Source organism: Acartia tonsa, chromosome 13 (assembly GCF_053477335.1).
Source record: "Acartia tonsa isolate MP-2025a chromosome 13, ASM5347733v1, whole genome shotgun sequence".
Taxonomy (NCBI): Eukaryota; Metazoa; Arthropoda; class Copepoda; order Calanoida; family Acartiidae; genus Acartia; species Acartia tonsa.
The window spans coordinates 15,436,765-15,452,378 of NC_137272.1; the positions used below are offsets into that span (position 1 = coordinate 15,436,765).

At 41.8% G+C, this 15,614-nt stretch overlaps 1 protein-coding gene across 7 annotated transcripts in view; it reads left to right on the top strand.

Moving 5' to 3' along the window:
• The window catches only part of LOC145335033 (scavenger receptor cysteine-rich domain superfamily protein-like), a 36,881-nt gene that overhangs the window by 16,101 nt on the left and 5,166 nt on the right, over positions 1-15,614 (top strand). For 6 of the 7 annotated variants that reach the window (XR_013885127.1, XM_080180716.1, XM_080180717.1 and 3 more), the window contains 15 exons: positions 58-172; positions 568-630; positions 897-951; positions 1,148-1,211; positions 1,782-1,876; positions 2,176-2,219; positions 2,390-2,534; positions 2,638-2,760; positions 2,961-3,020; positions 3,247-3,304; positions 3,637-3,741; positions 5,155-5,249; positions 7,350-7,471; positions 7,580-7,670; positions 7,796-7,911. Coding sequence is in view for 6 of the 7 variants with exons in the window: in XM_080180716.1 (XP_080036842.1) it covers positions 58-172; positions 568-630; positions 897-951; positions 1,148-1,211; positions 1,782-1,876; positions 2,176-2,219; positions 2,390-2,534; positions 2,638-2,760; positions 2,961-3,020; positions 3,247-3,304; positions 3,637-3,741; positions 5,155-5,249; positions 7,350-7,471; positions 7,580-7,670; positions 7,796-7,911 (1,351 nt within the window). In the remaining variant the exon portion in view is untranslated. Of the gene's footprint in view, positions 1-57; positions 173-567; positions 631-896; positions 952-1,147; positions 1,212-1,781; positions 1,877-2,175; positions 2,220-2,389; positions 2,535-2,637; positions 2,761-2,960; positions 3,021-3,246; positions 3,305-3,636; positions 3,742-5,154; positions 5,250-7,349; positions 7,472-7,579; positions 7,671-7,795; positions 7,912-8,564; positions 8,586-15,475; positions 15,532-15,614 lie in introns of those variants that run through there. The other variant, XM_080180721.1, reaches the window with a different exon arrangement.

Genomic DNA, 15,614 nt, shown 5'->3' on the forward strand with positions numbered 1-15,614 from the left:
TTTATTTTGAATGATGAATTTGATGATATTAGCCTAAAAATATATATTTTTATTTAGGATGGTTTAGTTGTATGTAGAGAGCTTGGTTATCATGCAATTGTCAAGATAACTAAAGAGAGTACCTATGGAAAAGTGAACCCAGATTTTGCAATGGATAATGTTATGTGTCTAGGTACTACAAATTTTTTACAGCTTTTGTAATTTCAAATAAAAAATAATAAATTCATATTAGTTTGTAAAATGTTCAATTAAAGACATGTAAAAAGGGATTCAAGGTTTTAATAGTTATCCTTTTTATTATTGACAGCTTTCAATGGATATCAAAATAAAAAATTATAAGATAAATCCTGTTTTGTTAGCCCTAAGAGGCCGAAGATCCCGGCTAACAAAACTGATAGAAATTGTAAGATTTTTATTTCAATATTTGTGGAAAATTGTCTGTAATATGATGCTACATATGATTGTTCAGTATGGCTGAGAACTAGTTCTAATCCAGTAGATATTAATCAGTACGAAGCCATACTGGAAAATGAATTATAATTTTATTTTATTTATAATTAATTTTAGGAAATGAACCCTCCATAAAGAACTGTACCTTTAGCGCAGATGATGATTGTGGGGCAAGTGAAGGTATGGTATCTTTTTTTTCTTGCAGCAAAAGTTCTATAGTCTGCTAGTCTTATTGTCATTTATATAAAAATAGTTTTTGAAAGGTTAATGACATTCCTTTTCATACAAAGCCAATTTATATTTATATAATCCACTCAAATAATCATTACTTATTGAACTGTGAGTTTTCTTCAAATTTTCTTATGAATATATTGTGTATCTTCTCCATAACTCTCTTTGTTCGTTACATGCTCTGCTTTGTATGAATGCTATTTTTGTTTATCCAGGAGCTGGAGTAATGTGTGATACCCGTAGTAAGCAGGAAATTGATGATGAACTCAGGTGAAAATTTTTAATAAATGCAAAGCTTTTTTTCCCATGAAAGCATAACTTTCTTTTCATAAAATAATACATTAAATTATATTTCTGGTAATTAGTTTTAGAATAATATCGTATGGCAGATAAATCATGATTAAAGAACTAATACAGTTTAAAAACTTTTTATTACTTACAAATTTTATGTTTTTGTTATATTTAGGTTGATACAGATGTGTTTTGATGAGGGTGTCTCTTACAGTTTTGGAGAATATATTGACTTTGAGGTATTTATATATTTATATTCTGCCGTTTCAGAACCACTGTCAGAATCATGCTTACTATTCTTATTACAATATCCTAGGTATCCTACTCCTTTCCTTGCTTGTCAGAATCATGCTTACTATTCTTATTATAATATCCTAGGTAACCTACTCCTTTCCTTGCTTGTCAGAATCATGCTTACTATTCTTATTATAATATCCTAGGTATCCTACTCCCCCCTTGCTTGTCAGAATCATGCTTACTATTCTTATTATAATATCCTAGGTATCCTACTACCCCCTTGCTTGTCAGAATCATGCTTACTATTCTTATTATAATATCCTAGGTATCCTACTCCTTTCCTTGCTTGTCAGAATCATGCTTACTATTCTTATTATAATATCCTAGGTATCCTACTACCCCCTTGCTTGTCAGAATCATGCTTACTATTCTTATTATAATATCCTAGGTATCCTACTCCTTTCCTTGCTTGTCAGAATCATGCTGACTGTTCTTATTTTAATATCCTAGGTAACCTACTCCTTTCCTTGCTTGTCAGAATCATGCTTACTATTCTTATTATAATATCCTAGGTATCCTACTCCCCCCTTGCTTGTCAGAAGCACTGTCAGAATCATGCAGATTGTTCTCACTTCACCTTCTATCCTGAGAGTGGTAGATGTTACAGGTAAGTTCTTATTAAAGTTCTAGGTACTCTAAATATGACTAATGCTTATGTGATCATCAATAATATGAGATAAAAAATGGATTTTTAATTTAAAGTTATATGAATTGCTATGAGTTAAAGTCAGCAATTTAAATAAGATATCATATTTAGTAAATCATTAAAATACATGAAAATTAGCTAATTTAGTAATTTAAATATCTTTAATTAAAATATTTAATATATCTAAATTTTATGTTCTCTTTATCAAAATGTTTATTAAATGTTTTTTCTTCTATTCCAACCAATTTTTTTTCCCTCAGGAAGATGGGAAATGAGAAAAAATCCACAGAGGGAGCAATGTCAGGTATAAAATATTGTACTGGCAATATTCCCCTGAACAGAAATTTTACAATAATTATGAATATAAAAGTGTTCATATTGGTAATGTTAGGTTGGTGTTATTTTCTAAAAAATTATCATTTGAAATAATACCTGATCTTCCTAAACACACATGACAATTATAATGTGTGGTAGGTCCCCGTAACTGCAGTGATCCTGCTTATACTGCGTCCCCTCCATCAACAGGCTCTACCACACCAAGCACCTGTGACTCACCAGGAGCTATTTGCCTGCAGGGTGGTCAGAATTCCAGTGAAGGAAACATTCTTATTGAGAACAGGTATAAAAGAATACAAACACTCAATACTTATCCCTTTAGAGTAGCATTAAATTTAATTTCATACAGCAATAAAATTTTTATTTATTCCATATTTTTTTGTAAGACCAATTTGTGATGATGACTGGAACCTGATTAATGCACATGTAGCCTGTAAACAACTGGGATTCATTGGTGCTCTGTCTTTCACAAAGGAATCTAAATTTGGACTCACCTCTGCTCAATTTAGGTAAATTAATATCATATCATTTCAGTTAAAATTCTTCAGGTTCTCAAGTACTAGATAATATGAATCTGTTCTATGTCATACAATAATTTATTTTCTTCAAAAATTGGTCAATAAACTTGTTTTACTACTATTCAAAAGAAATTATTCACATTAAAATTATTTAATTGTGCTAAGCCTTAAATTCATCAATATTTGATCAGGATGGATAATGTACAGTGTGATGGAACAGAAGAAAGGTTGATTGATTGTCAATATCAGAGGTAATTTAACTAAATACATAATTTATTTCGGACAGTACAATTGTTTAAATTATGAATTGTTTAAATATTGAATAAATTAGAAAAAGATTATATTTTTTAGAGAACTGTGGAATTTAACATACATAGACTTCCATTTTAACTCAGATATATTTGTTCTGAATATGTTGACTACACTGATACAATATTTTTTTCTTCTATGCCATCAATAACATCCAGTTTTATTTAGACAACATGATTGTTCAGAGGGTGAAGCTGCAGGTGTTGTTTGTGACACTAGAACAAAAGTAAGTGCAAGTTTTTTTTGTCTTTTAATGTAGCAATGTTAACTTACAAATCACCTGGATGCCCTTAAAATCTTATACCAGTTTGTTTAACCTTTTCTTGTTTCAACAAGACTCCCTTGTCTCTCTTAACTTGTATGTATGATTCTCCACTCTTTTCTCAATCACACTAAAAAAGCTTTTAAGCTGGTATAATTTGGTTTACTTATGGATATCAATTCTAAACTAAGAATTTTGAATAATAAAGCTATCCTATTTTTACATTTAAAAGATTCAGACTTCTTTTTTCCAAAAATTATTATGACTATTCCAGTATTAGAATTTGTTTAATTTAGGATGTAGAGGAAATTCAAGAGTTATCCTGTTTTGAGCCTGGAGTATCTTATAGTCCTGGAAACTGGATTGATTATGATATTGTGCTGTCAGCTTATGATTGTCAGGTTAATTTATTGAAAATTCCAACTGATTAAAACTATTATTATTATAATTTGCACACAAATAAATGTAAAAAAATGTATATAATGCAAAGATTCAGATATAAGTTAAGGCTAGGTTGTTACTTTATGAATTTGACATTTTGTAAATAAAATAATGAATAGTACATTGTTGTAATATGAATCAGTATTCCAAAAATCAGATGAAAAGGATAATTATATCACTAAACGTTTTTGGTCAAAAAGGTTAAAAATCAGCAAGAGTCTTTACCCAGGGAGTAAGGGAGGGGACAATGCATAGGCGTCCAAGGGGGGGGGGGGTAATGGGCCATTTGGCACCCCCAAACGATTTTGGGGGTGCCGTAGGAACCCCCAAAATTTTGTGAACAATACCCCCCCCCCAAAAAAAATTACCCCAACGATTTTGGGGGGGGTATTTACCCCCCCCAAACCATTTTGGGGGGGTAAATACTCCCCCCAAAAACGAAAATCTTTAACAAAAAAAATTTTTGCGCGCTTCGCGCGCATTTTTAATACTAAATTTTTTATAAAATTTAAATTACCTTCCCCAAAAATTTTACCCAGGGGGTAAATTTTGGGGGGGGTAAACAAATTTTACCCCTGCCAACAGATTTCAGGGGGGGTAATTACCCCCCCCAAGCAAATTTTACCCCCGGGGTAAAAATTGTGGGGGGGGTAAAAAAAATTTGCGGCGCGCTTCGCGCGCCATTTTACCCCCCCCAAAACCAAATTACCCCCCCTTAAAAAAATTTTACCCCCCCCAAAATAAAAAGCTTGGACGCCCCTGGGACAATGGGCAATTAATTCAATTTAATAGTTTTCGCTGAAAGGCCATGAAATCCAGGTTTATCCAGAAAATTTGAAGAAAATGGTAATGGTGTGTTAATCAAATTTAGAAAACTATAAAATAAGAAAAAAGTTCTAAGAAAAAAAACATTCATTTGAAAATTAGATTGCCAGTACATCAGACTGATGTAATCATTCTGTAATTAATTACTAGAAAAAATCTCCCTGGAGCTCGTTCACCCCCATATCCATGAATTTTAAAATGCCATATCATACAAGAATTAAATTTAAGGATTCTTAGGTTGTTTATTACACAAATATCACAATAAAGTTTTTATCTTTAAAGTAAATTTTTTGGAGAAAAAAAAATGTTAAAACCAGCCATCTCATAACAAATTTTCTGTCTGCTAAATTCAAAACTAAATTAGAGTGTTAGCGGCAATGATGTGCTAGTACCTAAAGTCAGTCAGAACCTGCTAAATTCTTGCACATTCCCTTAAAGCCAGTACCCAAAGTCTGAGACTCCTTAAAATTGAATATTTGATCTATTGTCCCCTCCCTTACTCCCTGGTCTTTACCATTATCAAATCTCATTTGTAACAACTGTTACAGGTCCACTGTCAAGCACATCCGGAATGTATGCATTTCAGCTTCTACAAAGACACTCAGAAATGCTACAGAAAAACAACAAATATAAAATTTAACAGGTATTTTTTCATTTGTCATTATATATTTTTTATTATTATTATTTGATTCTTTATTTGTCTTAATTATATACATAAAAAAATTTTACATCTGAATTATAAGAGTTATTATTACAATATTAAATAAAGATTATTCCAAGATATTCTCTTTAAAAAAGTGTTAGTTGATTGTAAACCAGAAGTAAAAAAGAGAAAGAAAAATTATATATTTAATAAGTAGATATCAAAGTGAAGCCTTCAAATGTTCAGAATGTAATTGTCAGTCTGTGATTACCATTTATAAAATAATTCTATGGATATTTTATTTCTACCATTCCAGGAATAAGGTATAACCAACAAGGAAATTAATTCGAAAATTGATTTGGGGGGCAAAATAACGCAACCTTTATTAAATTGCCTTTTTCAGCTGTCGTTGGGGGGCAAAATTTGTATTTCACAATCGAGAAATAATAGGGTAATTGCGGCATTCTCTTAATATTGAGCTTTATTAGTAAACAAAGAAAATAGTGATTGCAGACAATAGTTTGTAGAGATAATAAAGAAGGACTGTCCACAAGCAGAAAAAAAATTTAAAGAAGATTTTATGTTGAAATCATCATGATCAAAATTCTGACCTCTAACCATTAAGCTATTCCACACTTTTTTTGTGCTCCTTTAGTGGTGACTCTTTTAGTTTTCTTTCCTATTTTTTGCCTCTCACAACGCTATATATGTACCCAATTTTAGAATATTTAGAGGCTAAAATTTTCAAAGGGCTTTGATCGCTATGCTGTCATATAAAATCTGTCTATAATCAAATAGAAAAAAAAGTTTTAGAAATATAGTTAAAGATTTTTATAATTCCTTTTTATTCATTTGGACACGCCTTAAAAAAAATTCTAGTTTCAGAGATTTATTTTAATAGAAATAATAGGTCTAGATGGTCAATCTGGCCTTTTAATCTGTCGAACTGTAAACTTTTTTGTTTATTTAAACATATATATAGGATTCTTTCCATATATACGAACATCAAAAATGTTATGTCATCCGCTTCACATTATACAAGGGAAGAATTTTTTACATGATACATATACCTAAGCAAAGCGTTATCCTAAAAAATGTTACTTTTTACAGCAAACTAAATAAAAAAATAACTGCCCTTTTGCATCAAAATATATACACTATCTAACCATTTATATGGCCTTGTTGTTTCTTTACTTTTTGCCTATTGTCTGATTTTAAGATTATGTATCTGTGTATATCTAATATAGAAAATCTTCACCAATTAAAACTAAACACGCACATCATAATAATTGATATAACATGTGTGGATATATTGACAGGAGAAAATTGTTGTCAATTTGGTTTTTTTTTTATTTATTCTTTGGTGTACACTGTACATACATAAAAAAGAACAATAATAAATGAATCAAATAAGTATCATGTCCATTTATATGTACAGTCAAATTTTATGGATATGGTTATTTTATATGAAAATTTCATCTTTCTTATAGTACTCATTTATTTGTCAGTTCGTTCATCCAGTATAGCGGAGGGGTTGGGTATAGGATGTTGATGGGGGTATCGTTGTTTTAGCCAGATGCAAGTATAATTTTATTAGAGTACATGCAAATCAGGTGCAATATCCATTTAATAATATATCAATTACCATAGTATGAATGTTTTAGTACTAACAATTGTATCTTAGAAAAAATAGGTTTTAAACAAGTATGGTGAAATAGGGTTAAATAATTAATTCGCTTGTTGGTTATAGCTAGCTGCTACCATTCACACATTCTGTGTTTAGATAGAATAGTTATTTCTTGCATCATATTATAAAAAGCTTTCCGCAGATACAAAAATGTACCCTTAGAAGATTAAAACCAGTTTTTATAGCCCCAAGATGCTGAAGGCTGAGGCTAAAAAATTTTATCTTTAGATTGTACATTTTTATATTCGTAGAAAACTGTACTAAATATGATGCTAAATATAAATTTTCCGAATGGCTGATAACAGATTATAATCCACCAGATATTAATCGGTTTGGAAGCGATACAGGAAGCAAATTCTGGATTATAGTCAGAGTAAAAGAGACAAATAATATGAAACTTTTTTCCTGTTCAGTGCTGCAGCCATCTCTGGGCCAAGGAAATGTAACACAACAACAACCACAGTGAAAACAGGAGCTGATGGAAGTACATCTCCTACAGTACCTACAACTACTGAAAGGAATTGCAATGTCCCAGGTTAAAATATAACAATTTAAAAAAATATATTGCATCATAAGTTAATTTTTATACCAATAAATTATTGTGCATTAATCAATGAAGAGACTAGTATAGCATCTTATTCAGGCGTTGTTTGTTTGAAAGGAGGAAACTCTCCTAATGAGGGCAATGTATTTATTGGAGGCAAACCTGTCTGTGACGACAGCTGGGATACAAGGTACACACAAACAATTGGGCTTGTAAAAAAAACACCACCAAAAATATTTCTAGAGCTTTAAGTGGTTAATGATTTAACTCACACTAGAACATAAGATTACAAAAGAAATAATTAAAATTGTTTAGAGATGCCAGGGTTGTATGTCATGAGCTTGGTTATGCAGATGTTCTTGAAACCTATATTGAATCTCATTTTGGTGCTGTCAATGAAATATTTGCCATGGACAATGTTGAATGCACAGGTATTGTAACATTCTGCAGAATTGTGTCAATCTTATGGAAATTTAATACTTGATTTCTCTCTATTGACTAACTAGTGGCTACGCCCCTAGAGACCTTGAAATAATGCCCTTGAGGTGGTGGGAGGAGTGGTAAGTAGACCCACCCTCAATTTCAATTTAAAAAAGAGATGGCATCCTTTTAGGAAGAAAAGACATTACAGTGGCAGCCGCTAGCAGGCTTTTATATTTTATTTTTGGTATGTTTTGGTGATTTCTCTAGAGAGGGAGGTGGTTTCGTCCCCCAAAATAGCCATAAACGTTCCCAGAACCTATAAAAGGCTACACTGTAAAGGATAATTCATATCAGTTCAGCAGTTAGCAAGATCCTTCGGTACAGGCAGACAGATAGAAATCCTGATACCATTATATATGAGTAACTAGTTGCTTTGCCCCTAGCCTCTAGAATAAGACGAATAAGTCAGGAAAATAGCCTAAAACCACCTCAAGACATAACCTTTCCCTGAAATGAATTACCCAATCAGACCAGCCATTTCTGAGATCTAAAGCTACTGACAAAAAAACCTTACTACTTTATACAATTGGATAGTTTTCTTTAATGTAAAATTTTATAGATGTGTTATTTGAACAATCTCTAAAAAGTACTTGATCTTTAGGAAGTGAACAGTCTCTAGGAGTTTGTGTGGTATCCGCCGAGGATGAATGGCAGACACCGGAGTTCAATTAGATTACGGCAGTGTGAACAGACGTGGACACCTTACTATAGAGAAGCTACGCTTCTCTAGCATTCACTAGATAGTAATCAACATCTATTTCAGTTGTCACTTTATTGAAGGTCTAAAGAGTACTAAAGCTATATACAACAAACAATAATTACACAGATAGGAATAAATAATCATAACATAAAAGCATTATAATACATATACAATAGTCAGTTTGGGCAATAATGATCCCCCATCCCTGGAAAGGGTGGGGGGAATTAACAATGCAGCTTAACCATAATAAAGCTTGTCAGATTCAATCATTAATTTAAGGCATAGGGAGGGGGTCGGCAGACCCCTTCCCCAGGACTCGGGGGAGGGCCTGTGGCCCTTCCCCGAACCCCGGTCAGGGGTGCCATAGGCATGGCTCACGGTTGCCGAATACCACAACTCTCCCCTCGGAAGGCTGGGAGAGGGTTTCCCTACCAGACTTCCGACAGTGGTTGAGGCCTTCGGTCCGCTCCTTAGGGCTAAGATATATATATACAAATGATAATGATTCAATGGAATCCTAGTGGTGAGTGTTTCTCAGGGCTGATGGCCTCCCAACGTGGGATAGAAGGCAGAGGCTGGCTTTGGTTGGACACGTAGTTCAGCGCCGGCAGGTGTCAGGTTGGCGGGTGGCACAGTTGTTGCTGGGACGGTCAACAGCGGGGCATTCTGGTTGTTGTTGGCAGCGGCTGGGGCACTGGCTGCCAAGTTGACCGTCTGGGCGGCAGCCTGACCTCCCGAGGGGCCGCGGGGTCGTCCAGAGGGCGGTCCTGGCCTGCCTGGGCGGTCATGCCCGCTATCGGCTGATTGCATGGACACCATTTCCTCGGCGGCTTCCCGGCCGATGGGAATGGCATCCCAGTCTACTGAAAAGTCCCGGGACTTGGCATGGGTGAGCCGGGCTCTGGCCAAGGCCTTCCTGTACAAAGTTGGATGGTACAGGAACACTTGTGACATCGCATTCATGGCTGCCCGTACACCTCCTTGTGCTGCTGCCAGGGAAATGATGGTCAGGTCCCCCAGCAGTTTGAGGATTAACAACAGCAAGCACAGTATGGCTGCGCCATCTCCCCACTCGTGAATAGCTTGCCTGAATCCAGCCCAGACATCCAGGGCAGCCTCTCCTTCCTCCGCCAGTCGGTCGATGTTGTAGGACACTATCCCATGGTCCCCTGTGGCCGAACAGCTACCTTGCTGAACGCATGAGCCATAGGACAGGCCGGTCAGCATGGCGCTTTTATACGCTGGGAACGCCAGCAGTTGCTGCCAGTCGTTCAACTCAGCCTGCGAATACAAGCCCCCTGAACTGAAGTCATCCAAGGGTTCTGTCAGCAGCTGCTTGGGCGTATCCAGCGGGGGTGGCCTCTTCTTAGGAGCGGGGGTTAACTCTATCCAGCCTTCCTCCGCGTGCACAGTCAGGGGGTATGTGGAGGAGCAGGGAATCTTGGTGGCGTGGCCGCTATACACTCGTATCACGGCGTCTACAAATCCTGTGGGCTCCACTGGTACTTTGTCCCAACATTCCTTGTGTTCACGGACAACATATTTGTTGCGTTGGCAGGTCAGCTGGAGCAGGACATCTCCCCTCAGCACCGAGAACGTGCTCCCCTGGACACGCACCGGGTGGGCCGGGTCTAGTTGCTGGAGCTTCCAGCAGTTGGCCGCTACTTCTTCTGCTGCTGTGCTTTTCATGCGTGTCTCCAGAGTAAATCCAATATAACCTGCATGTATCTGGGCCTGCAAGGGGACATCAACATCCCTGGCCGATACTCTGGGCAGCGCTGCCGCGGCTGGGTCAGCTGCCACGAACAATGCTGGGTGGTTGGTGGCATGGGCCTCAAAGTCGCAGTTCACTATTGAGGTGGGGTTGGTCATGTTGATGAAAAACTGGGCTTGATGGTCAACCAGGAACGCATCCATCACTAGGCTAGGCTGGAGGCTGCGGATCAGCCTCAAGGGGCAATCTCTCCCCAGGTGGTCCCACACGTAGGTTGCTTCCCCAGTGATGCAAGACAGCTCAGAATGGGGACATTCTAAGGCCAGGTGGTCAGATTGGGACTCCACCCGTCCATCCTCTACTACGTAGGTCTCTTCCTTGACCAGCAGCCGTCGCTCCTGGAGCACTAATTCATTGCGGTACAGCTGGCCCTCGAAGTGGACGTCCTCCCCTTCAGAACCCACCCCCTCGGGGCTGTTGACGAGGGCGCCCACCATATCGAGGGTGAAGAACAGGGGATGGTTCAGCTGGAACGTCAGTGGCTGGGTCTTGCCTGGCAGCGTGTAGACTCGGTTCCTGGCCAGGTCTTGGCACGTTTCTGGATCTATCTTGGTTGGCCTCATGAGGGTGGGGACTGAGGTCACCTTGAGGTGACCCCATACCCCACACCTGAATGTCCACTGGGACACAGTGAGCTGGCAACTGTATCCTGTTGTTTCCCTAATCTTGACTTGCTGCAGGACGTGTACTTCATGGCCCAGGGGCACCTCCTGGTGTAGCGGTTCCGTGTTACACATCTTTTCTTTATTGTAGGCTGTGACGTGGGTGGGGTTGGCACAGTCCCATCCCACCAGGACGTAGCTGGTTGTAGGCCACACGGCTGCCAGCAGTAGTCCCCACAGGACCATCCACCAGTGTGGGAAGCTACCAGACAGCCATCTGCCTCGCGCACGCGGCTGGGGATCTTCGGCTCGGGTCACGGCTGCTTCTCGGGGCTGGACACGGCTGGGCTGCTCCTGGCTAGATACAAGTTTCCATTGAGCGTTATCTTGGTGTGACCGGGGCACCCCGATACCCTCCCCAATGACAGACTGGCAGGCGACTGGCGCTTGCCTGGGTGTCGGCTTCCCTAGCCCCAAGGGGTCCCTTCCCTTGTCCATGGCATGCCCAGTGGCATGGGGCTGAAGTGCGTGTGGCACAGGCTCGCCCTGACTCACGTCCCTCCCCTGCCCTAGGAACTCAGGTGCATGTGGCACAGGCAAGTCCTTATATCCCCAAATTTCAATCTCCCCAGCCTCTGGTGCAGGGGGCACAGGCAAGGCTGGGGTTTTACAATGGCTTGGATACAACACATTTGTTAAATTTAACTTATCCTGGCTCGACTGGAAGTGCTGGGCAGCTGGGTTCCTTCGGCTGGCAGGGGGCGCTGGATGGCGTGTAGTTGGGCTCTCCCTGCAGGCTGGTGGCGCTGGCTGGCTGGGGGTGACGGGTGTCACCCCTTCCTCTGGGACTGCTGGCTCGTTCCAGGATCCAGGTCTCTCGGTGGCGGCGACGGTTGTCGCCCCAGGCACCAGGTTGGGGGCTGGCTCGTTCCAGGATCCAGGTATCTCGGTGGCGGCGACGGTTGTCGCCCCAGGCACCATGTTGGAGGCGCTGGATAGCACCCCCCAGTCATCGCAGGTGGCGGCGCCGGGTGGCGCCCCATACATCGACTCTGATGCGCTGGCTAGCGCCTCCTGCCTCTCTTGTTCAGCGGCCGCCAGGGCCTCCCCGTACACCGCCTCAGTGACGCTGGGTAGCGCCCCTCCACTCTTGCTGGGTAGGCTCGGTCGAGCAGGCTCCATCATGTTGAGGCTAAAAGGCTGGGGCCTCAGGACTTCTGGCTCGGCGATGTTGTTGGGCTGCACAAACTCCGGCCCCAGGTGGTTGAGACTGAAGCCCAGGCCAACCCGGTTGGGTTCAGCCGCACCGCCCAGTACGTTGATCCTAGCTGGGACGGTCCCAAACTGCGGCATCCCGTCGGCTCGGCCCGCTGCGTTAGGGGCGGCTGCTTGCTGCGGTGGTGCTGGGGGCGCGCTCCCTTCCATATGGGCCACTCTGCTGGGTTTTCCTGGGGGAGCACCCTTGTCGGCGGTGCGCCTGCGGCCGGCTACCTGGTCCCAGTCAGCTCTGCACTCGGCCGCCGTGTGGCCGGCATAGTGGCAACGCTCGCACTTGGCAGAACGGTCACGGCGTGGCTGGGTGCGTCTCTCTTCTAGGCTGACTTCCATAGGCGTCGGGCAGTCTCGAGCTCGGTGGCCTTTCCCTTGGCAGCGGAAACAGCGGCCTGGAACCTTGTCATCTGGAGCGACCTTCCCCATCTGGTGGAGACCCGGAGCCAAGGCGCCAATCTCCATTGGCTCCGACTCGTCATATTGGGGCAACTGGATGCTGGCTGATCCTGTGAGCCCGTCGGTAGCGTCCACTAGGCACACACCCTCCTTCAGTTGCTTGGTAATCATTGTGACGGTGAACATGGCTCTCCGTGTGTACTCAGGTACACTGGTGATCTCATGACTCATCATTTCACGTTTCACATTAGCGTTACGAATGCCACGATTTAATTCGTCCACTAACAACTCGAGATCCTCATGGCTGTAGGCGTCCAAATACAAGGCACACTTTGTTGATATGTATGCTTGTATAGGTTCTGTCGAGTGTTGCCTGTAATCCCTAAACGCTTGTTTAAGCGTCTGGGATTCAAAGGCGGGACGAAATAACATTTCACACTCGGCCTTGACCTGTTCGTAGGTCAAGGCTTGGCCTGCCTCGCCAAACAGATGAGAAGCCATTTCCGCCGCTTGCCCTACCAGTGACAGTAAAAGGGCGTTGCGGCGGTTGAGGGAGTCATGGGGCGGCACGCGGTAAGCCGCCCATGACATCTCGAGTCTGCGGATGTGGGAGCTCCAAGATTGCTTGGGCGGTCCTCTATACTCCGGCAGGTTACTCAGCATCAGCTTGCGGTACTCGGCTGGAGCCGGCTGAGGGTCATCCTGGAGCCATTCTGGGGCTTGGTCGCCTCCTGGCGCTTGCGGCTGTTCCATCGGGTCAACGGGTCAACGGCGGGACACAAGGATATAAGACAATATTATAAATGGTTTGTCACTTGAGGCTTTCTAGCCTAACAGCCAACACTGTTTTATCACTAGGTTGGTAGTTTAGTTGCAAAGATATAACTTAGCTGTACTTATCACTAGTTGGATTCTGAGGTTGTAGAGTAGGCTGGTAGGGGTAGATAGGTGTTGAGGGTCTGAACTGCTGTCAGGAACTGATTTGGTTTTCCTTTATCACACTATAGATAGGAGGGAGAAGCTTGTAATTCTTTATCTTTCTAAAAATACCTCTGTTAGATGCTATGGAGTAGCTCCGCTCCGGTGTGTGTGTGTGAAATCTCCTGTCCTTGCAACGCGCTTACGCACCGTCAAATCCGCGCACACAGGTAAAACGCGCACTTATCCCTCAACTCGCTCTCTCATTGGTCCGCTTTGTCCGTTGAATTTTATGATATTTCCGCACTCCGTTGCGCGACCCGTAAATGGCGCTCTGTGTTCCCGGTCACTAGCTCCACACCGTGGGCGGACTTAGTCAAGTGTGGGTAGGAGGGGGGAAGCGCGTGAGGGGACGGGGTAAATCCGTCCGTTCCCCCTGTGAGGAAGGGGGGAGTGCTGTGGGTTTGAGGTAACTGTGTGATGAGGTAATGGTGCCCTTTCTCCTTAATCCTAGGCTTATCTGTTATGTCACCTTGATTGTATTTCCTTAAATGGAGAGTGGGCCCCTCCCTTTCCTCTGGAATAAGGGGTGTATTTTTGTTGTGCTGTAGGCTTGGGGTGGTTAGATTGTTTATCAGGGCATTGTTATATTACATCTAGCTTCTATTTTTGTCCTTATCACAATACATAACAGATTTGTTTACCAAACCCGTTCTATTTTTAGTTTTATCACAATACACAACAAATTGTTTGCCAATCTTTGCTCATAAATCTATTGTTTAACCATCACACTAGGGTGGTAATCCCTACAATGTGATATAATATCTGCTTTTCTAGATGGGTGGCTGCGTTGTAGCCTCTCAGGATACTTGGAGTTGACGTAGTTTTCTCTGCTTTGGTGCACTACACTCGTATGTTGGCTCGCAGCTCGCAGCTATGTGGCGTGTTTCAGCCTATCGGCGGCAGAGAATGTCCCGTCCTGCTAGCGCCGCTGATCCAAATCCGGCTGATGGCGGCAGGGAATGTCCCGTCCTGCTAGCGCCGCTGGTTCGGATCCTGCTTTCTCTTGCAGTAAGGTTGGCCTAGTTTCAGCCGTTTGCACTTATTTGGCGTGTTTCAGCCAGTCCGCAGGCCTGTTTCAGCCTTTTGAGCGCCCAATTCTCCGTTAGATGTCGGCGCTTCTCGCGGTTCTCCGTCAAGTTTCGCTGTTTCACTTCCACAACTGCCGGATGCAGAGTTAGACCTTGCTATCCAGGGTGGGTAATTCAGGTTGCTTGTGTCAGTTTTTGCCAGTTTCACTGCTGGGAGTACCTTAGCCTCAGCTGCGCGTCTGCTCTACACTTGTGGTTTGCCGTAATCTCACACAGCTGTCACCAAAAGTTGTGGTATCCGCCGAGGATGAATGGCAGACACCGGAGTTCAATTAGATTACGGCAGTGTGAACAGACGTGGACACCTTACTATAGAGAAGCTACGCTTCTCTAGCATTCACTAGATAGTAATCAACATCTATTTCAGTTGTCACTTTATTGAAGGTCTAAAGAGTACTAAAGCTATATACAACAAACAATAATTACACAGATAGGAATAAATAATCATAACATAAAAGCATTATAATACATATACAATAGTCAGTTTGGGCAATAATGATCCCCCATCCCTGGAAAGGGTGGGGGGAATTAACAATGCAGCTTAACCATAATAAAGCTTGTCAGATTCAATCATTAATTTAAGGCATAGGGAGGGGGTCGGCAGACCCCTTCCCCAGGACTCGGGGGAGGGCCTGTGGCCCTTCCCCGAACCCCGGTCAGGGGTGCCATAGGCATGGCTCACGGTTGCCGAATACCACATTTGCACCCACACCTCAACAGATGATTGTGGTCCTCAGTAGGGAGCAGGAGTTCTTTATATCTATCTATCTATCTATCTAGGAAGTGAACAGTCTCTAGGAGTTTGTACCCACACCTCAACAGATGATTGTGGTCCTCA